Here is a 23,202-nt window from a genome sequence, read left to right as displayed (position 1 = left end):
GTTTCTAAAAGAGATTGTGGGGGAGTGTATCAAAAGCCTTGGAGAAATCCAGGTAGACAATGTCAGCTGCTCACCCCGCAGCGACCAAGTGAGTTACTTTGTCACCAAAGGCAATCAGGTTTGTGAAGCACAATTCGTCTCTGGTGAATCCATTTGGGCTTTTCCCAATTATGTGTTTCAGTTGACTTGTGACAGTCCCCAGGAGGATTTGCTCCGTAACTTTCCCAGGGACTGAAGTGAAGCTATCAGGTCTAGAATTACCTAGGTCCTCTTTGGAACCCTTCTTATAGATGGAGGTGATGTTAACCTTCTTCCAGTCTTCAGGGATGTCCTCCTGAACTCCATGACTTCTCACAGATTATGGAGAGTGGCCTTGCAACAACATTGGCCAGCTGTCTTAGCACCCTTGGGTGGATGGCATCTGGGCCTATCAACTTGTGCAAACCAAGCTCCTGTAGTAATTGACACAGCAACTCTTCTTCCACTGGGTCTGCATCAACACTAGTTGTTGATCCCACCAGCTGGAACCCAACAGTACTGGTAAAGACAGAGGTGAATGAGGGTTGAGGACTTCTGCCTGTCAGAGCTGTTCAGACTAGTTCACCTCTCCTATTTAATCATGGGCTTATAGTCTCTTTTTGTTTATGCTTGTTGTTAATGTATCTGAAGAACCCTTCCTTGAAGTTTCTGACATCTTCGGCCAATTCCAGTTTAAACTGAGCTTTTCCTTCCCTAACTTCATCTCCACATACCCTGGTAATGCCCTTGGAATCTTCCAGTAGGTACTGTTCCACTTTTCCTGTCTCTGGTACATTTCCCTTTCGGTTCTCAGCAGAACCAGAAGCTCAGAGTTAAGCCAAGGCGGTCTCTTGTTCCACCGACTTCTCTTGCCTCCAGAGGGAATGAACTCATTTTGTGTGTCTAGGAGAGCATTCTTGGAAAAACTCCCAGAATGCACTGTCTCCTTTATCCTCCATGGAAGCTTCCCACAGACTCCCTTCCAACCAAACTCGGAGCACGCTCAAGTTTGCTCTTCTTAAATCTAAAACATTTATTTTGGAACTAACCTTTACCGTGCTCAGCAGTACCCAAAATTCCACAATATTGTGATTGCTGCAGCAAAGGCTGTCATTAACCAAGATATTCCAAAGCAGGCTTTCCTGGTTGGTGAACAGCAAGTCCAGCAGTGCCTCATTCCTGGTGGGCATGTCTAACTTTGTGTGAGGAAGGAGTCCTCTGTGCATTCCAGAAAATTGCTGGAGGACAGGTAAACTGCTGTGGTGTTCTTCCAGCAAATGTCTGGGTAGTCAAAGACTCCCGTAAAAACCAGGTTTTGTTGCTTAAGTGACTCAAGAACTGTCTCATTGGTCATGTCATCTTGGTTTAGGGGCCAATAACAGATGCCTGCTGTAAGGTCTCCCTTGGAGACAGCCCCTCTGATTTTTTGTGGTATGCTTTTAAAAAAAAATAAAAATCAAGATACTAAGGATGGTGCTTTTAATGACACAGCTGAGTTAAAATCCTCGAAAAAAAGTAAATATATGTAAGTGATAACTAGCTGAAAACAGCAATTATGAACAACGGATTGCACATTTTGACATTGCTGTGCATTGTAACACAAAGAAGCATTTTCCTTCAGGCCCAATTAGAACTGGTATTTTTTGATGGCATGCAATGTTTTAAATAGTTACATACTTTCAAGCAAAAGGCATTCCCTCTGTTAAGTTCCCTATACTTTATAAAGTAGCATTTCTTTGAGGACTCCACTTCTGATACAATTGAATACTAAATTATAAAACAGCATTTATAATACTTTATAGACTTTGTCCTCATTTACTCAAATCAAACACATTTTCATCATAGTACCAATACTTAAGTTTCTCTTGACTACAAGCTCCAGGTGTATTTTCTATCTCAAACTGGCAGAGTATTTCAAAACCAGAAGCCAGCATCATCATAACTACTACATAACACTTTTAAGGCACTCCTATCAAGAAAAAAAAAGTATTGAAACCAATACACAAAGAGTGTACATAAAAGCCTCAGAATCAGTTCTAGTATCACCTGATACTGCAAACGTCATTTGATGCTGCTTTAGAATTAAACCATTCTTGAACAGTACCACTTCTGAAGAAATTAAAACTATTCCTTTTTCTTTACAATGGCAATACCAATAGTTTCTCCAAAAATTATCTTAAAAGTGATGGTTTTTAATTGTTCACAGAATCACAGATGCAGAAGACGTACGTAAAATAATCACTTCTGCATTATCTGAAATCTGACAGATAAAGCAGCAAGAGGGAACTCAGTTTGGTGTGTCACTTAAGGAAAAGAAAAAAACCAAAGTTGAATTATATTTCATTGAATGTTTTTCTCCTCCTAGGGAAGAAATTACAACAGTAAATACCTCCCCAGGTAGCACTGCCAAAGTGGCTTGTTTTGAGAAGCCAACTCTGAATCCTTCGCCCCAAACATTTTTGCTAGAAGTTTTACAACTTGCAGACGTTCTTCGTTGTCATTGCTCTGGAAAAAGAACACATTTATTTAGTTATTCAAATTAAAGGGGAAAAAATAAAAATTAAAAAAACACCAAAAAAAAAAAAAAATCAGAATTTTCGTTTTGTACAGCTTTTATACCAATGCACTTCTAGATCTCTAGAAATGTAATATGGAACAGACTTTTTGTACACAAATGTACATGAAGAAAAATATTATAAAACTAACTAAAATTAGTTGATATTAACTAGATATTATTCACTCATTATTTCAGTCTTTTCTGGTAATAAACACAAGTACTGTTTAAAATACTGTTGTACCACCTTTGCCATTCTTAGTAGCTCAACATCACTTTTTGAATGTGAACATGAAATAAGAGCACAATGTAGTTGTGAGAGTTCTCTAATACAACCACCAATACAAGACCAACTGTTTCTTCTGTCTCAATACCATAAATGGGCTGAAATGTTTGCCAGTACATCCTCTTAAATTCAGCTTCCTAAGAACAATAAAAACTTTTGTAAAATTCCTTAAAGTAACAGAGCAACAGGATGAAGAACTCTAACACTGATACATTACCATATTACAAAAGACTATAACTCTTCTGAATACTTACAGTATTACCAGCATTAACAGTAAATCCATTAATACATTTGTCTGTATTGGACTAATTCTGTCAATTACAATTCAGATTGACATTACTGAAAGCCATCTACAACATATGGTATCTTCTTTCCTTGATGAATCCCAGCTTGTGTCCATTACACTAGAAATTTTTGTTCTGCCCTTGTGGTTATGAATTTTACATTTTGTAGTCTATATTAATCCAGTCTCCATTACTCACATCCACTTCTGCTTAAACCAAGAAAATATTAAGCATCTGTGATTTTCTCTAGGTAGCTAACACAGATCAGATCCAGAGCAAGACACCCTAGAGGGTGGGGAGGAAGAGTGTGGCGGGGTCAGGAGTACACTAAATATTAAACTACTTACACAGCCAGAAAGAGAGAATAAAGCAAACAGGCAAAACCAACTAAAATATCCTTACTAAATTAACCATGGAAGAAACTTTCATTGTATTAGCCACTAATCCAACTGTAAGATAATCCACTCCTGTATCTAGTCTTGTTTGTAGAAACAATGAATATTTGTGATTACAGAACAAGAGTATTTTGTGCTTTCTAAATTTGTGTCCAGAGGTTGGTCTCCTTGAAACAGGCTTATATAAGCTCCAAAAGGTAATAAAAAGACCCTAAAACAAACCCACACAACTATACTTCTTTTTAAACACATGCAGTCTCTCTCCTTTATTCTCTTTTTGTTTTATGAACTAATAAATATTTTTTAAAGAAAATCCTTAATCCTTTGCCATTCTGCAATTGAAGAGTCTCATCCTCTGAATCTTTTCTAATGTATGATCAAGTACTTTGTCAACAAAAAAAAAATTAACACTGAACACTGATACTTTCAGTTCCCCATATGTGCAGAAATAAAGCAAAAAGATTCATTTATTCACTACTTCCTATCGGCAGGTAGATGTCCCACCAGTTCCTGCAGAGCAGGGTCACTGCATGCACAAAGCTTGCTTGGGAAGAAACACTATGAGCACACACATCCTCCCCTTCCTCCTCCTATCCCTGAGCTTTCACTGCTGAGCACATATCCCCTCTAAAGATCCTGCCCTGCCTCAGCCTGCTTGTGGCAGGGGCAGAAAGCCTTTATCTGTGCAAGCACTCCTCAGCAATAGCCAAACATTAGTGTGATCACAAATACAAAGCAAAGCACCACACAGGATGCTACGAAGAAAATTAACTCCATCCCAGCCAGACACAAAAGGATTAAGTAGTTTGTCCACTTCTGTGTGGTGCATGTCATGGCACAGCACAGACCTTGCTGCAATTCAATTCTCTTTAAACATATCACAAGATTCTTGCATAGATAGGACATAAAAAGCCACAGAGGGAGTAAAGCACACTACAGCTGCACATTTCAGAGCACATTAATTGCTGCCAGCGACCTTTCATTCTTCATCCAAGTCAACACATAAAATTCTCACAGAAATCAAAATTACCTGGCATCAGTGACCAACCTGTATGGCCATTGATCGTACCCAAATGGCAAGGTGCATGAACACTAGGTGGCCACATTGTTTAGGTCCATAATTAAGAGTACGCACAACAGTGTTACTGAAGTGTAGTCAGAACGCTCATCTTCAAAATACCGTTTTGACCACAGAAAGATCTTACAGAACTGTAAAATTGTTTGGTTTGGAAGGGATCTTTAAAGATTGACCAGTTCAGCTCCCCCTCCCACAGGCAAAACCACCTTCCACTAGATCAGGCTGCTCAAAGCCCCATCTATCCTGGCCTTGAACACTTTCAATAACAAGGCATCCCCAACCTCACTGGGCACCCTGTTTCAAGTGTTTCAGGATTTAAACCAGGATTATCCTATTCTGAACAGAGGGCTTTTTAATCTGTAGATGAGGCAAGCAACACTGACAGCCAATAGGACAAAATAGTCACATATTATTTGTCCTCAGAATTTAAGGCATCAAAAAGACACACCTGAAGCAACAAGAGAATTCAAACAGAAGCTGTATCATGCACTCAGAACAGCTACAAACTGTAATAAGTTCAACATGTCAAAAAGAAAAAAGAGCAGTAAGAATATAACTATCAAAAAGTACATGTCTATTGGAAACACTGATAAACTGAACATGAACCACCTTATCCCAAAAGGTTCAGACCACGAAGAGCAAACTACACTGAGGATCAAGAGGACTAAAACCAACAAAATGCATGTTCACTATTTAAAAAGAGGATACTAAGAAATAACAAAAATTCGGGGGGGGGGGAAATTATAAATTATAAATTAAGAAGCACAAAAATATGGAAATGCTTTGGGCTGAAGAAAAAAAAAAATCATTCAGCTTAAGGAAAGGATCTAAAGTTGTTCCTAGGCCAGGTCAGGGAGACCCAGAGAAATAAAAAAAGTTGACAGTGTTGGGCTACTAAGCTTGCTGATTCCAGTGATAAAGTAGGATATAAAACAGAAGTTTGTATTGAAATAGTGGTATATGAGGATTCAAGTGAAGGAGAAAGGAAGACAATTCAAGAGCCTGCAGTTTTAAATAGACCTAAAGATGGAAAGGTTACTGCAATTATGGCTATGATAAATAAGGATGCAACAGCAGTTAGATTCAATGTCTTGAACAATGGCCTCAGCTACAGAAGTACCACTTTCATTGGACTGAGAATAATTGTTTGCCATCTGTGAAAACATGAAAGGATGAAAAAGGCCTACTTAAGACAGACAGGAAACAGCAAAATGAACCCTAGTTCTTTCAGAAATATGAATGCAAAGATAAAACCAAGAAAACACACCCCATGCAATACACATCTAGCAACACTAGTAAAAACTAATACGCATGAACAAGCCACTATGATAATATATACTGCAAGAAGAACAGGCTAAAGGCTCTATAAGCTTAAAATCTGTCCTCGATAATACACAAACACGTAAATTCAAAAGTGGCCCACTGCACATTAGCCTTCAAGTTTAGCACAGATCACTTTCAAACTTAGTAATATAAAACTAATCAGATTTCCCACTTTCACAAAAAAACTATGGAATGACAAATAGAACAAAAATAAAGTAGGAAAAAAAGACTACTAGCTGTTATATTGAATTTCTCCAAGTAATAGAGACACTCTGAAATGGTAGGAAGTCAAAAAGAAAAATACCTATTAAAACAGACAGCTAGCACCAGTTATCCTCTAGACATAAGAAATAAGCCTGAAAATTCATAGAAGTAATCACAGCAATGAGTACAAGACATATTTATGGAGTCAAATGTTCTGCTTCCACCTGTCACAGACATTCTGTTTGGGAAAAAAATGTCAATACATCAGGTTCCACTAAAACGGAGCCCAACCTTGCCCTCACAAAATTCACTGTTTGGAACAGATGCAGTTTCTCTGCACAACTAGCAGTATAAAGTAATTTAAATACATTAAAGCCCTTCACAATAAATAGTACAGTAAAATGAAAGGATCAAAACCATCAGATTCTCAAGTCAAAAAAGTCAAGTTATTGATTAAAAGATACAAGCATAAAAGTCCCCACCAAGCAAACCCCAAGCATACACATACATGCACTGTAGATTAACACATCTGAAGATGTGTTACTCTTTTTTGGTGGCTTTTATGAGTTTTCCTTTAAACGATGCAGAGAATATAAGTTTTACATGTAAGCATTAGTTTTAAATGCCAAACAATTCGATGAACTCGTAAGCAGAGAAATCATTAGTCAAAGAGCACACATTTCAAACATATTGAAATGATAAGAAGTGCTTACCTTAAGTTTGAATTCAAGCTGTGGCAGAACAGAAAGCAAGAGGTGACTGTCAATATTGTATAACTCCAGAATCAAGTCAAACACATGCTCGGACAGGTCACTAATTGATGTTTTGCCGAGCATGAGGACCTGATTGAAGAACTGGAAAATAAAACAGAGTATACATGAATAACAAGAATCTTCTAAATCCTCTGCTTGTCTCCTTTTCACAGGATGTTAGGGGTTGGAAGGGACTGCCAGAGATGATTGAGTCCAACCATAATTTTGCAAGTATTTCACATTAAAAAAAAAAAGAAAGAGAGAGAGAGAGAGAGAGAGAGAGAGAGAGATGGGGGGACAGAGATCATGATTCTGCAGTAGAAATCTTAAAATATCATTGTATTGTATTCAATACTATGTGTAATATAGAGCTTACCACAGCTGGCCTACAAATAATCCAAGAAACATACCTTTAGAAGGGTTGCAGTGCTTCAGATTTTTTTTTGGTGACTGTAAAGTTACTGCACTACTAAGAATAATCACTTTTAAATTATTCTAGTACTTAGTCAAGATAAGGCTGAAGCAACTGACTAATTACTACACTTCACAGTTGACAGGTTAAAGAGTTAAAAGTAAAAGCATAGGAATTACTAACTGATTGTTCCAGAATTTCTAATTACAAACAGCATAATGCAGCTGCAAATTATTCTCTCTTGGTAAACTTGACAGCTTGAGGAAAAATTCCTACTTCTCATTAAAAAAAATTCTATAATATCAAATATTAATTCCACCCTACTTTCAACTATATCCTCTCAGAAGGGCAAGAAGCAACTAAAAGAGAAATATACTACCTCTAGTCATAAGGGGGAGGACATAATTTGGAAATTTTTTCTTCTCTCTGAGTTAAAACAATCCACCATGGTGTGGTTAAATAAATTATAGTATTTCCACCTGCCACTAAGACAGCAGTATACACTTTACTAGCACTTCAGTTTCCTATTCTGAAACTTGGGACAGGTGAACATCACAACCTTCTGTACCTGACACGGTTAATTATATTAATAAAGAAACTAAAAACATGAAAGCTGCCACTTTTTTAAGATTATAAAGTGAACTCCAGGTGATGCAAGAGAAAAAGACAACAGTTTCTAGTAATGACTAGAAAACAACAGATTAAGTGTATTTCATTAGAAGTTACAATACTGTCTTACAAGAAAGTCTTCCTTTTCTGGATGCAGAGTTGCCTGGAAGGTATATATTCCCAGTTAGGAAATAACTGCAACTCTGCCTTTAATACATCTTCAGAAAACTAACTTTCAAAATAATGAAACCAGGCAGCAGATTTCCCATTCTGTATGGTAAAGGGGACAGGTAACATAGTACTTCATTAACATAAAAAAAATTAGTTTGTAAAAACTTATTTGACTACATGCAATTCATTCTTTCTGTAATGCAGCTGTTAAAAAATAAAACGTACTGATGTCCCTATTTGTTTGCAATCTTCACTTACGTTAGTAATGTATGGTTCAATTGCTTGTGCTGTCCTCTTCAGTAAAGCCTTTGCCAAATCATAGGCTTGCTTGTTTAAATTCTGGGAAAACAAGACAAAACAAAAACAAAACATAGAAACATATACATTAATTCTAAATATGGTGATGCATTAAAGATACAGCCTGTTCTTTTTATATTTTCAGTAGCAAAGATAATACAGTAAAAGTAAACCTAGTCCAAACAGAGCTTTGTAGTTTTCACTGACATTACTGAGAAAACTTTTTTCTGGCAAATGTGGTCTTACTTGTCAGGCTTAGAGGGGCAACTGAACTTCAGTGAAGTCAGTTCCTGAATTTTACTGTTTCTCCTTATCAGCTTCCCCCACAGAAATAAAAAGGAAAAAAAAAACCAGGAGAGCAGTATCAAGCAACACCAAGGCGTTTACAGTCACCACAGAACAAGATTCTGAACAGGATTGCGGTACGAAGTACAGTTCTGTTCTTACATCAAGCAGTGACCTTTGAATGACCATTACAGCCTCTCCATAGCACCTTGAAAAGATACACACATCTGTTTGATGGAGATAGCAAAGGAAACAAAAAACAACCACCAAAAATGCCTAGAATTTCAGTTCATGACCAAATAAGCAAAGAACACATGAAACTCCGGTATTCAAACAAACCACCACCTACAACATTCCTATCCCTCCATTTTTCTAATTGAATTATTTATTTATTATTGTTTCCACCACAGTTTCTCCATCCTCTAGTTGCTATACATCCTTTAGCCAATTTCTGTATCAATTATTTTTCACAAATTTAAAGAAGAAAAAGCAACTCAGCCCTTGTGATACCCACTGCAGTCTTGAATAACACATGGAAGAATAAAGAAAAATTCTTCAGTCCAAAAAACTTATGTATTTTTTATTTTATAGTCTTTTAATAGCTAAAAGTCTCTGCAAAAAAAAAAATAGTTTCATTTCCACAATTCTTTACAGTCTCTGCAATTTAAAAAAAAGTGCATATTTTATTTACAATTCAAAAGTATAAAGAGGCAATGTGTGGTTGGAGTTTGTTATGTTGTCGGGGTTTTTTAAATACATCTCATCCATAAAAGGAAGACATTTCCTTTTAGCATAATGAAAAGCAAACAAGATGCACTGCCACATCGAGGGGAAGAATACCAATATGCTTGCTTCTTTGTTGCTGTCTGAATAAAAAGAAGAGGTGATTTGCAAAGAGATGGAGAGTGTTGTCTGTAATTTCAAAGACTGTACAGAACTATAGGCTTCTAAACAGCAGTGGGATCAGATTAACCTTTTCTGTTAACATAAAAGAAGTCTTGGCTGGCCAACTAGTAGTATTAAGGTAGGTGAGTGAAGTCAAAAGACTCCCAAGATTCATGCCTGAAGCATCACTTTTATTCACCTTCTGTAGCAGCTCTGAGTAAAAATCCCTACTCTGGAAAGATACCGGAATGCCTACATCAGATGCTAACATACTTGTAATTTCCTCTTGCCTTATCTAATCAAGATACAAGGGTCCAATTCAGCAGTCTTTTTACAAAACTGTATAGCTCTTGCACACTCCAGAAAAAGAAGTTTCTGCATCTTAGATTGCTCTTCATGGTTAAAACAAAACAGCAACAAAACAACACAAACACAAAACCAAAAAAAGGCATTTCTACCTGTAGCATTTGTTTTCTGTTATTCAGATAGAGTTGTGACTCTTCAGGAAATAAAACACACAAGTAACTGTAACAAGGGATGTATACTACTTGCAGTTCTTCTTCAGATTCTTCTTGACTTCCCCAGTTCACCTCCACCTAAACTACTTTCACCTAGGTGAAAGTGAGCTCTAGATCTTATGATCTAGATCTGATATGTGTAAAACAAATACTAACAAAAGACCTAGCATAGCACAGTTCCATCAGGCAAATTTGTTTTGATTAACCTTACAGTATCAGCTTGTATCTGCCACAGAACAGTTTCTTTAAAAACCTTGATGTTTGCCAAAATAAATGCTAGAAGTAGATATTTGCAGCCCTGAGTTACATAATCAGATAACCCCTCATTCTAGGAATTCTTTTAAGACCCCACCTCAAATACTGCATCCAGTTCTGGTGTCCTCAGCATAAGGACACAGAGGTGTTGGAGCAAGTTCAGGGGAGGGCAACAAAGATGATCCAATGGCTGGAAAACCTCTTCTATGAGGATAGGTTGAAGGAGCTGGGGTTGTTCTGACTGGAGAAGACTCCAGGGGGACCTTACAGCTGCCTTCCAGTACCTGAAGGGAGCCTACAGGGAGGCTGGAGAGGGACTCTTCATAAGGGTGTCTAGCAACACATCAAGAGAGAATGGTTTTAAGGTGAGGGAGAGTAGGTTTAGACTTAATCTTAGGAAGAAGTTCTTCAGTATGAGGATGGTGAGACTTTGGAATAGGTTGCACGGGGAGGTTGTGAATGCCTCGTCCCTGGGGGTGCTCAAGGCCAGGTAGCCACATTGGATAAGGCCTTGAACAGCTGAATCTGGCTGAGAGGAATCCTTGCCCATAGTGGGGAGGTTGGAGTAGATTATCTCTGAGGTCCCTTCCAACCTAAGCCATTCTGATTCTATTTAAAACAAACAAACAAAACAAACAACAAAAAACCCACACCACTGTAAAGAGAAAAAATAGTCTACATTACAACTGGTTAAAGAAAATTAAGCACTTTTTTCATGCCTCATGTACTTTATTTACTTGTGCCAATAGCCAATGCCTGAGTATCCAGAAGAAGAACTTTTTGAAAATAACACCAAAGGTATTAAAAGAACACAAGAAAGTTTTGTTCTCCCTTATCCACACTCAAGATGAAAGCAGAAAAAGTGGCACTGCCTTAGTTGAAATGGAGAAGGGAGGGGAAAAAAAAAGGAAGCTAGCTAGGTCATTACTAAGTAGGTTCAGCTTTTAAAAAACCTCAAACCTGTCTTGCCAACTAACTTCAGAGACACAAAGATACTTGAAACTTGGCCTGAAGGAGAAATTTTATGAGGGTAAGATCTACTTCAACGAATGTCTTCTCTGTTTATCTACACTTTATCACTATCTTCTGCTTAATCTTTCTATACATTTGGAAAAAAAAGAATGACATGCAATTTAACATCTTTTAATGATTTAAGAAAGCTCATGATGGGGACAATAAGCTTAAACAGGACGGCTCCAAGAACATGAAAGCACACAGTGAGGATAAGCATCTGAGAGTCCTGAACTGAGTGAAAACTAAACCACCAGCTGGCAATGCTTTTTAAAGTAATTATTAGTGATTACTACATTTTGAAGGAAAAAGCAGAAATAAGTATTGATTGATAAGGACAAGCCAAAGAACCATCCATAAAAAGGCAGAACACAGACCTTCTGCAAGAGAACCGAGAATTTAAAGACCTCTAAAAACATTTAAAGACCTCTAAAATCAGAGTCCAACCATCAAGCTAACATCACCATGACTGCTAAACCATGGCCTGAAGTGCCATGTCCACATATTTAAACATAACCAGGGACAGTGACTCCACCATATCCCTGGATGATCCCTTTCATCCAAATGTAAACCTCCCCTGGTCCAATTTTAGCCCATTTCCTCTCGTTCTATCACCTGACACTAGAGAGAAGAGACTGACCCCTACCTCACTAAATCTCATTTCAGGTGTTTGTAGAGAGAAATGAGGTCTCCTCCCCTCAGTTTTCCTCTTCTCCAGATAAAACAATCTCAGTTGCCTCAGCAGCTCCTCATAAGACTCTTTCCCTAGACCCTTTAACCAGCTTTGTTCCACTTCTCTGGACACACTCCAGCAACTCAGTGTCCTTCTTGTAGTGAGGGGCCCAAAACTGAACACATAATTCAAGGTACAGCCTCATCAGTGCTGAGTACAGGGGCATGAGATCACTTTCTCAGTTCTGCTGGCCACACTATTCCTGATACAGAAAGGACAGGATGGTGTTGGCCTTCTTGGCCACCTGAGCACACTGCTGGCTCATGCTCAGACAGCTCTTAACCAACGTCCTCAGGTCCTTTCCCACCAGACAATTTTCCAGCCACTCTGCCCCATAACCTGTAGCATTGCATGGAGTTGGCATGACCCAAGTGCAGGACCTGGCACTTGGCTTTGCCAGCCCATCAATCCAGTCTGCCCAGATCTCTTTGCAGAGCCTTCCTATCCTCAAGCAAATCAACACTTCCACCCAATTTCATATCATCTGCAAACTTACCCTGCAAACTTTTCCCTTGCCCAGATCACTCATAAAGATATTAAAAGAGAACTGACAGACTGTTCCACCCTGAAAACTTCCGTTTAATGTCAGGAAAAAAATATTAATTGAGGAGAAATGTTTTTATGCTTAAGTGGTCTCTGTCTGAAGACAGACCATCTTTGTCAACCATAAGTTCCTTCCTTTGTCTCGATTCCTGCCATGAGTTTTGTGTATGTATTTTGAGCATTTTACACTTCTGGAAGACATTAAGGCTTTTGCTAACTCACTTTCCATACCTCTTCTTCTCTAGAATGTTTGATGAGTTTCTGCTACAGACACAAGAAGAAAAGGCAACCTATCTGCCAGAATGATATGGACTTCTTTTTTTTGGGGGGCATTTATAAGCAGTGGTCTCCAGGATCCTTTGCTACAGAGCCAGAAATCAATTGTACAGGTACAATGGGGTTGGTAGAGATGGAAGTGCAAGCACACTAATATTTTTTTGCAGTTAGTTAGTTTTTCCAGATGCCTCTCAATGTTCTATTTAATGCAGCTCAAACAAAGACTTAAATAATTTGTACCAATGCTTTAAAAGAAAACAAAACCAAACCAACCACCCACCACCACAAAGGGAAAAAAAAACATCGACACAGAAAACAAATTCATGTCCCTTATTTTTGATTCAAAGAGGAGGAGTAGCTAGTATCAATCCAGTCCCTAATTTTATAACTTCAAGAGTATAAGCAAATGTTAAGTCTGTATCTAAAGCAAATATTCTTTCTAACTATACATTATAACATTATTTTCCTGAAAGTTGAAAAGGGTCTTTATTATTATTATCAAGGGCTCATCGACAGAATTTGTATCCAAGAGCACTTGACAGAACAGTTCTAACAGATTCTCTAGTTGTGACTGGGTAGGGAAACAGCTTTTTAAGGATGACTGTCAAAAGAAAAAGCTCAGCTGAATTGTTGCCAAAATAGATAGAAGCAATAATCAAGCAAGTTCCTAGTAAAGACAGTTAGGAGTTCAATTGTCAGTGTCACTTTTTCTAGAAGATAAGCATGTGGGATACGGCACAGAATCAACTTGGAGGCCTGTGGCAAGTGGTGTCCCCCAGGGATCAGTACTGGGTCCAGTTTTGTTCAATATCTTTATCAACGACCTGGATGAGGGCATTGAGAGTACCCTCAGCAAGTTCACTGATGATACAAAACTGGGGGGGTTGGCTGATACCTGTCAGGCTGTGCTGCCATCCAACATGACCTGGACAGGCTGGAGAGCTGGGTGCAGGCAAACCTCATGAAGTTTAATAAGGACAAGTGCAGGGTCCTACATCTGGGGCAAAATAACAACAGGCAACAGCACAGGTTAGGGACTGCCCTGCTGGAAAGCAGCTCCACAGAGAAAGACCTTGGAGTGCTGGTGGACAGCAAGTTCTCCATGGAACAACAATGTGCTCTTGTGGCCAAGAGAGCCAATGGGATCCTGGGAGGCATCAAGAAAGGTGTGTCCAGCAGGTCTAGGGAAGTTCTTCTACCTCTCTACTCTGCCCTGGTGAGACCACACCTGGAATACTGCATCCAGTTTTGGGCTCCCCAGTTCAAGAGAGACAGAGAACTGCTGGAGAGAATCCAATGGAGAGCCATGAGGATGATTAGGGGACTTGAGCATCTCCCCTATGAAGAGAGACTGAGAGCCCTGGCGCTGTTCAGTCTTGAGAAGAGAAGACTGAGAGGGGATCTGATTAATGTCTATAAATATCTGAGGGATGGGTGTCAAGTGGAGGGGGCCAGGCTCTTTTCAGTAGTTCACAGTGATAAGATAAGGAGCAATGGGTTCAAACTAGAACATAGAAGATTTCACTTCAACATAAGGAGAAACTTCTTTACAGTGAGGGTGACAGAGCACTGGAACAGGCTGCCCAGTGGGGTTGTGGAGTCTCCTTTCTCTGGAGACTTTCAAAATCCACCTGGATGCATTCCTGTGTGGACTATCCTAAGTGATCCTGCTCTGGTAGGGGGGGTGGACCTGATGATCTCTTGAGGTCCCTTTCAACCTCTGATATACTGTGATACTGTGATATGCAATGTGGAACTTCCTGCAGCACTCCTGAGGCTGAAATGGTACACTCTGCAAACACTGAGGGAAATAAAGTATAATTTGCCTTCTATCACACTGCACAAATACAAAATTGTTTACAGGTGGTATCATAAAGATTTTATAATCTAAGACGACAATTTAAAGAGAAAGAAAAATTATTAATTTTCCTTTTTACACTGACTACCTCTCCCTTGCTTCTGGTCTTTTTAGTTCACTATTTGTTCATTTCATTCCCTCTTAATATAATCCCACCAAAAGAGTTTCATAGAATCATAGACTGGTTTGGTTAGAAAGGACCTTAAAGATCATGTAGTTAAAAACTACCCTTCCGTGGTTAGGGACACCATCTACTAGACCAGGTTGCTCAGGAGAGTTCACAGAAGAAAAGAAAAACCACAAAAGGAAAAAAAGGTTAAGCACACGGTCAGACAAGTTAAAGTTACTGTTTTATTGAGTTCTTTGATACTTGGTGTACTACTGAAGCTAGTGTGTGCATACTCTAAAGTACCCATCTCATGATATTAGTGTCAGCCACGTTCACTCAGGTTAACATCAATATGGCTTCTATTCCAGCCAAGTGAGATGGATGACAAACTCAAGCGAGGTGCAGTACCATAGACTACTTCAGTGACTACTAATTATGGTACAGACATTTCAGTGTACGTCTACCTGCAGTATGAGTTCTTTATGCCTGAGTTTTTGCAGCCACCCTGTTATCAACATTGGTGTTTACTCACTGAAAATGATGGCCTGTTACTGATGGCATATACAGTATGTTGCTCTACAAGCTACATTCTTCAGAAAGCATTTAAGTACTCACTTCCTAGATAGTTTCCCAGAAGTTTTGAGGGATCTTTTTGTCATACATGATTTATAAGTTGTCTTCCACATTGTAACCCACAAGATTGTAGTAGGATTCCACTAGGTTTCTGACCGAAGAAGTCAGACTTCCTTGATTTTAAAACACTGAAGTGTCACAACATATGCCAAGTTTTTCCTCAGTTCACTTCTAAGACACTTATCTGCAAAACCTGTTCACTAACGACAGACAGTGATTGCTTGGCCCCTTCAGGCACCACCATTTCTGGACATAGTACTATGGCTGCATCACAAAACCATGCCAATGTGCTTTCAATAACACCAAGTCAACATTTCTGAAATAAACCAGTCAACTACAAATTAGCAGTCAGCACACCTTCCCTGCCACTTGGGGCAGCACATTAGTTTGAACTATTCATAGAGCATTACACTAATTAAAAACTTCCCAAAGAATGTTAAATTGGTATACTGAGTTGGTATTGACCACATATAAACCATGTGTATAAATTCACATGACATTAAGGCTTTTTAGATTACTGTGACCACTGACACTTTGGTTTATGGCAAGTGAATCAAAGCAATGAAATGCTACTGAATTTTCTTGCTATTAGAAATTGCTCACTAAAAGTAATAATAAAAATTAATTAACCAAGTAATAGGAATATATTTGCTACAGTTATTCTTTCAATGAAATGTAAACATCAGAATACATACATCCAACAAATCACAAACAAAAAGACACAAACAAACCCAAACAAAACCCAAAACAACCAGCCAACCAAAGAGCAACATCAAAAAAGCCACTATGAAGTCTTACCTTATGTGCTGGCACTAAATTAACTAACACTGTATCCAAAAGTTCCTGTGACACGGTATCTCCCTCACAAATGATAGAGCTCATTAGATCAACCATGTGCATGTGAACTTTTTGATTATGACCATTGCTGAAATAAAAAACAAGAATTCTTACTGTTCTATTCATATAAAGTACAACTTCCATTCAGAGTACTCGTGATGGTGATGCCAAACAGCAAGGAAAGTAATACATAAATCACAAGGTTTCATAGAAGTCAAAATACTTCATTTTTTTGGCAGCATATACCATTTTGCAAAATGTTCTTGTATCTCATGACCTCTTCATTTACTACTGCAGTAAAAGAGTAAGGAGACTGTATCGGACCCTACCAAGACAAGACAGCATATTAGAATTTCTCTCCCCTCTACTCAACACTGGTGAGACTTCATCTGCATGCTGTGTCCAGTTCTGGGCTTCCCAGTGCAAGAGACACAAACATCCTAGGGTCAGTTCAGCAAAGGGTCACAAAGATGATTAAAGACTGCTACAGCTCTCATACAAGGAGAGGCTAAGAGTTGACTTTTTTTTTTTTTTTTAACCCTTGAGAAGAGATGATCTAGGTAGGGACTTATAGTTTAAATACCTGATGTTGTGAGTAAATAAGACAAGGTCAAACTGTACTGAGAGGTGTGTCCAGTGGCAGGACAAGGGGCAATGGACACAAGGTGAAAAACAGGACATACCATTTAAACATCAGAATGAGAAACTTCTTAAAAGTAAGGATGGTTGAGCACTAGAAGGTTGCCCAGAGAAGCCATGGTGTCTCCATCCTTGGAGATGCCAAAAACTCAACTGGGTACAGTCCTGAGCAATTTGTTTCAGATGACCCTGGTTTGAGCAAGGGCAGGCAGATCACACAATCTCTAACAGTGCCTTCCAGTGTCTCCTGTTTTCCAACTTAGAGTTTTTATAGCCACAATCCTCCAAATCCCTTAGAGTTACAGGCTGCACCATTTTCAATTTTGAGAACAGAGTAAAATAAACTAAGTAAAAGACAATCCAATTAGAAAAATAAAAATATTTGCAGTGTGTCTTGTTTAAAACAGGCAAAACCATCAGATTATGTTTACACTGCTTAGTTAAACTAAATTACAAAACTAAGCTCATTAACACTGAAATTCACACAACAGACAGAACATTTAAGTTAGAAACATCCCAACCACGCAGTAATATATTGTAACTGGGGGGTGACAATACTTACTTTATTACTGAAAACAGGGTTCTATATAACTGTGTAAAAATCTCATTGCTGTCTTCTAATTCAAAGCATATATTATAAGATTTGACCCAAGCAATGTTCTGTGTTGGAACAGCAAAAACAATAAAAGTAGTAGTTAATAAAAGATTAAGTTGAAAAATTACTTTCAACAGTTACTATGAAAGAAGTTATAAAACTTACCTCAAGCAAATAAAAATACCGATTGAACTGGGGGCTTTTTGTATCCTCTAAACCCTTAAGTTGCCTTGTTATGAACATAAATATATCCTGAAAATAAAGTGATAGTCATTTAATGAATGGCAATGAAACTTTCAACGTTAATTCCCTTTTAAAATGACTGTAATTATTCATTACTACAAAATGTTCAGCAATGACAGATACACTATTTCACTGTCCAAAACAAGATGATCTACAAAATCACAGAGAATGTCAAGGAGTCATTTTAGAATACCTGAAGTTTCTTTAGAGCTTTTTTTTTCCCCTACAGAAGCAAAAAAAATTTCTTTCCCAAAGGAAAAAGCTTTAACTTCAGGAAGAACATTAAACGTTTTTTTTGTGGATTGTTGTCTTGATATCAATTAACCACATAATGGCTTCAGGAAGTAGCATCACAGAACACAGTCAGATAGCTGAAGTTCTACTACCATGTACACCCTTAAAACATCTCAGTCGCAGCCCAGTCAGGCAGATAGGCCACTTGTCCAAGAGATTTTCTTTCACACAAACAAGTGATTACAACATCTTCTCCTCAAGAACGTTAGATTTGGGTTCTACACTTTCCCCAGACTGAAGACGACTTGTACAAGTTTCCAGATCCCAGAAGAGCAATCCTGCTCCAGTAATCTACTTTTAGCTTTTAGCTACTTTTAGCTTACTGGTAGCATTTTCCATCCGTGTTGTCAAAACTCGTTCAACAGCCAGCAAGGACTATGAAATTTATATTGAGGACACACGTGAAAGAGGGAAACATGGAATTCTGATCCATTCCCTCACTATCTCACTTACGCTATGCATAAGTTAGAATAAGTTACATTAAGATACAAAGAGTCTGAAACAAGGGCAAATACTTCAGATATCAGTTTTCCACTCTCAATAAATTATCCTCCTCAGTACCTCCCTTTGCCATCTTTAATTTTAGCACTAAACATACTAGAAGAGGTTCAAAGCTGCATATGGTATTAAGTACTGGTTAAAACCAGTGACAAGATACAACCCAGGAGGAAGCATTTCTCAAAGTCATAAAGTGGTGGTAACTCTTCAACATTTGTATCAAAGCTTGTCCAGCAACCACAAAAGCTGTGCTCAGCAGAAACCTCAATAACCCTAAGCAAATTACAGAAGTGAATGCAGACAGTGCAAGTTTGTAGTCTCTTCAGAGACCTAGCCAGGTAGCAGTAGCATGTTTATGCTCCAAATATGCAATCAGTAATGTAAACTTTCCAGTATTATATATTATAAAATTTGAAACTTAGTAGCATTTGACAAATCAAATTCTGCAAGGAGGAATATTATTATTGGTTAGCCAAACTCGGAAACAGAGGAAAAAAACCTCTAAGCTTAACAAGTAAAAGAAGACATACTCAAAACTGAAGTAGAAATTAGGATGCCTCAAAAATCAGACAAATCTAACACAGCAGAGAAAGATAATGTTTGACTCAGTTGAAACAGTCTAATCAAGTAAGTTACCTAGATAGTGTATAGTAAGAGGTGCAACAATTCAGAATAAAAACAAACATACCTAGGGATTTGTAAGCTATCTCTCCCCTATGTCTGGCAACAATGGACATAACAGAGTTGAAACTGTACTGTATGCCCTACTTATGAAGAACTTTTGGTGCAACCACCAGATTAGAAATCGAGTGATTTCTTGAGTGATAATACAGATATCTTCCACCACAACCATCTTTTTATCCTACTGTGGAAAAAAAGACAAAACCCAAAACAAAATACCCACAACACATACACTTAAATGAAGGAGCAAAAAAAGTATGCATTTTTTCAAGTATTATTTTCATCTGCAAGATCTTCTGTAAAATTTGGGTCATTACTCTAGACTCTAGCTGTGTAAGCAAAATAGTTTGACTGTGAGAGTTGGAAAGAAAGTTAGATTTCAGTTAAAAAAAAAACAAAGCAGAAAGAAGAGCAATAAGCAGTTCTAAATTTAATTTCTCAGAATCAAATGGGGGAGATCTCTACTGTGTTTTCACATCTAGCATTCCTCTATCAACCATCTCCATCTAGTGGGATCAGTGATGTTTGTAACCACAGAATTTTATGTATTAAAAATCATTACTGTCTGCACAAAAATATTTTGTTTTAAATACAGCCTTCTTCCATAAAATTACAGCAATCGTCTCTTGTCAGTTCAAGTGGAAATAGCAAGAGTATTTTCCCACCTGAAGGAATTGCTTATCTTGCCAAAGATTTTAAGTACTATAGACATATCAATATTTCTAAAGTAGCAGACCACTATCTGTAAATTCCAATGACAGTTCAATAAAATATTTTCAATGTAAATCCCAAATTCTACAACCCGTTGTAAGATGTACTATATACCACCTCATGTGACGAAAATTTGACCTGATCCCAGAGTCAAATGAAAACCTTAGACTGCTCAGGTTGAATCAAAAATAAAGGGAGAAAAAAGAAAGTTATCATCAATTATATCAACCATTTGGTTTAAAAACTCAGGTGTGGAAAAGATTCAATTTACCTTTAGTTTATCTGGTGAAGTGTATGGAGCTTCAGGGGCATAAATTCTGAAAATATCAGCAAGACAACATGCTACCAACAAACGCACATCCTTATCAGGATGTTTGAGGAAAAAGTCTGAAGCAAGATGCAAAGCAAGATTCAGATAGAGCTCCTTTTCTTCTTCAGAGTCCTGGTCCATATCCATAAACGTTTTCACAACCATCTGAAAAGAAAGAAATATCAGTACATAAAATGAAGTATTCCGTGTAATGAGGTCCTAACTGGAAGTTCCTTTCCTGGCTCTGTGTTACTTCTGTAGGAAGCATCATTAGCAATGTAGTAGTGCTTATTTGAATAACCAGTGTCTTATTTCTCCTACAAAATAAAGAACTTCTGCACTTCACAGCAGCTGTGAAGTTTTCAGGCATATGAGAATGCTTTACTAAAAGGCACATAAGATTAGTAGCTCATTCACACTTTTCACTTCTGTTGTGAGAAAAGTCCTCTCCAGTCAGACAAAAGATGAACCATTTGAAGCGCACTGGTGCTCCTCAAACGACAAAAAAATTATCTTGCCTCCAGAGCAATCTCTCACAGTGTTAAAGTAAAAATGAAGAAAACTACACTAGTTCTGCTAGCATCCTTAGAGGATTCCCCACCCTGAAACTGCACCCAGGCCACCATGAGTTCTGGAGCTTCATCTTTCAGATGTGACCTGTATTTCTTAACCTATGCAATAAATTTCTTCCTACATCTTTCCACACTAAGACACTTTGGAATGGAGTTATACAATTTATGGGAAACTATGGTATTAGAGTGCTGGTCTAAAACTGTGGAAAAAGTGTTTCTCACACTACTCAGCATTTCCAAGTGTTTATGATCTCTGTCTTCAGTGCTAGCTCATGACTACTACCATTTATTTTCTATCTCCTTTCTAAATCTATTAGAACTTGGAGATGCATAGAGTTTCTAAGGTAAGATACACTAATATACAAATTCACTGAGCATATTTTCCTTTTTTCTTTCCAGATTTCCCAGTAATTTGTATTTTTATTAAAACATTGTCATTAATAAATAGAACACTATCTGCTTGTGTAAATCAAAATAAAACCCACAGGAAACTGTTTCTCCCCTAATACTTATATGAATTTGGCAGTCAGGGAAATTAAGAGGCAAACAGTTCACTTACTTATCAACAACTGCTCTTCAGTACCTGCAACTATGTTTATACTCTATGTCTATGCACTTGTGATACAGCCTAAATCATCCAATCCTTCATAAAAGAATACAGTGTGGTTGTCACTCCCTGCCTGCATACTGATGAATGCACAGCCAGAATAAACACCTGACAAGAAGTATAGGACATCCTGTTAAGTACTCTTCTCCTGCTAGTCAGATAGAGATATGGAACTATAGGAGAAAAAGTATCAGTAGGAACTACATGCATTTTCACAAGCTGGGGAACAAAAAAAAAAAAAAAAAAAAAAACACCACACCAAAAAAAACCCAAAAAAACAAACACCACCACAGAACAACAAAAACAACAACAAACCCCCTAAGTGCTAATAATTTCTTCTGTTAGAAGTCACTCTTACATAAATTTATAAATGTCATCTTCTACTCAGCATCACAGAATGCAGAACAATTAACGTCTAACAGCCCAGTTCCCAAAGCACAGACAGGTTACTGGGGTGAGGAGAGAAGGAATACTTGTGTTTTGGGGGCTTGGTTGTTTTTTTTTTTTTCCACAGAAACATAGAATGTTTTGGTTTGGGTCATCTACAGCGAAACACGTCACTCGGAGCCCCATCCAACTTAGACCTCAAATGTTTCCACAGATCCATCCACCACCTCAGGGCAACCTGTTCCAGTGTTTTGGCACCTTCATGGTAAAACAAAAACAACACTCTTCCTATTTGTTCATTTACCAGTAATTCCAGACGACAAACTACTTCTCAAGACAAACTTCAAATTAAGGTCTTCCAGCTGCTGGAATACTTAAGGTTCCTCTACCACATCTGTTCCCTTCTGTTGCACAGGGCAAACCCAAGCTGCAGGCACTCCTTCTGCACGATGCTAATAGGCTTGCCTTTTTGCGAGAGTATGTAGGTAAATGAACTACTGTACTAACGTAATTATCCCCCAAATCTCTCCAAACTTCCTGCAGCTAGACTGAATAAAGCAATCAAGAATTTCAGGAGACAGAAATACATAGCACAATCAAAGACTACCTACAGGCTAAAATAATGAAAATAAAAAAAGTTTTTTTTCATAATGAACCAAAAGAGCACAAATGCATAAAAGGAATGTATTCTGAGGCATCCACATTATTGGCAAAATTACTACTCTTTTCATGCAGTATTTAAAATTTATAATATAAAGTTATTTCCATTTGTGATTTTTAAACTCATTTAAATGCTTCTGGACAAAGTCACTTCAAGAAAGTATTAGAACAGAAGTCACCATAGAGTACAAAGAAGTTTCACATAAATACAGTAACAGGATCGCTGAATGCTGTATACAGAAAACTTCAACCTGCAGTTACTTGCTTACTGACCTTTAGCCTTCTCACCATCTCTTCTTTAGATATTTTATCAGAGATTTCTTTGACTCCTGGAGGATATGTGATTTTTCCATCATTGGCTCTCGTCTTTGAATGAGCCATGATTCCACGATTTTAAAACTGTGGGGGAAAAAATTAAGAAGTCAAATTTTTTATCTAGTTTATCTTACCCATCTCACTTTTACAAACAAAATCCACAGAGAAACGTACTTACAAAACCCATACAAATTAAAAACTGTGCAAAAGATTTTTATTGTTTTCAGGAATCTATATTGTTTTCATATCCATGTAGATTGTTCTATACTGTAATGGAACTTTCACAGCATCACAGAATGCTACGAGCTGGAAAGGACCTCTGGAGATCTAGTCCAACAAGACTGCTAAGGCAGTATCATGTAAG

The 23,202-nt window shown here is 37.8% G+C and overlaps 1 protein-coding gene across 2 annotated transcripts in view; it reads right to left on the bottom strand.

The window, feature by feature from the left end:
- PDS5B (PDS5 cohesin associated factor B) overlaps nt 1-22,904 on the bottom strand; it is a 78,059-nt gene extending 55,155 nt beyond the window's left edge. For both annotated transcript variants that reach the window (XM_054398899.1, XM_054398965.1), the window contains exons 1-8: nt 22,797-22,904; nt 20,259-20,462; nt 17,726-17,812; nt 17,528-17,625; nt 16,288-16,414; nt 8,345-8,425; nt 6,856-6,996; nt 2,408-2,523 (exon numbers count right to left, since the gene is read on the bottom strand). In XM_054398899.1, coding sequence (XP_054254874.1) covers nt 2,408-2,523; nt 6,856-6,996; nt 8,345-8,425; nt 16,288-16,414; nt 17,528-17,625; nt 17,726-17,812; nt 20,259-20,462; nt 22,797-22,904 — 962 coding nt within the window. The remainder of the gene's footprint in view (nt 1-2,407; nt 2,524-6,855; nt 6,997-8,344; nt 8,426-16,287; nt 16,415-17,527; nt 17,626-17,725; nt 17,813-20,258; nt 20,463-22,796) is intronic.
- Between the last annotated feature and the right edge of the window lie 298 nt (nt 22,905-23,202).

This window comes from Indicator indicator, chromosome 1, assembly GCF_027791375.1.
Source record: "Indicator indicator isolate 239-I01 chromosome 1, UM_Iind_1.1, whole genome shotgun sequence".
In the NCBI taxonomy this organism is placed as follows: Eukaryota; Metazoa; Chordata; class Aves; order Piciformes; family Indicatoridae; genus Indicator; species Indicator indicator.
The sequence above is the reverse complement of the archived record's forward strand: the minus strand, read 5'-3'. Positions and strand labels throughout refer to the sequence as shown.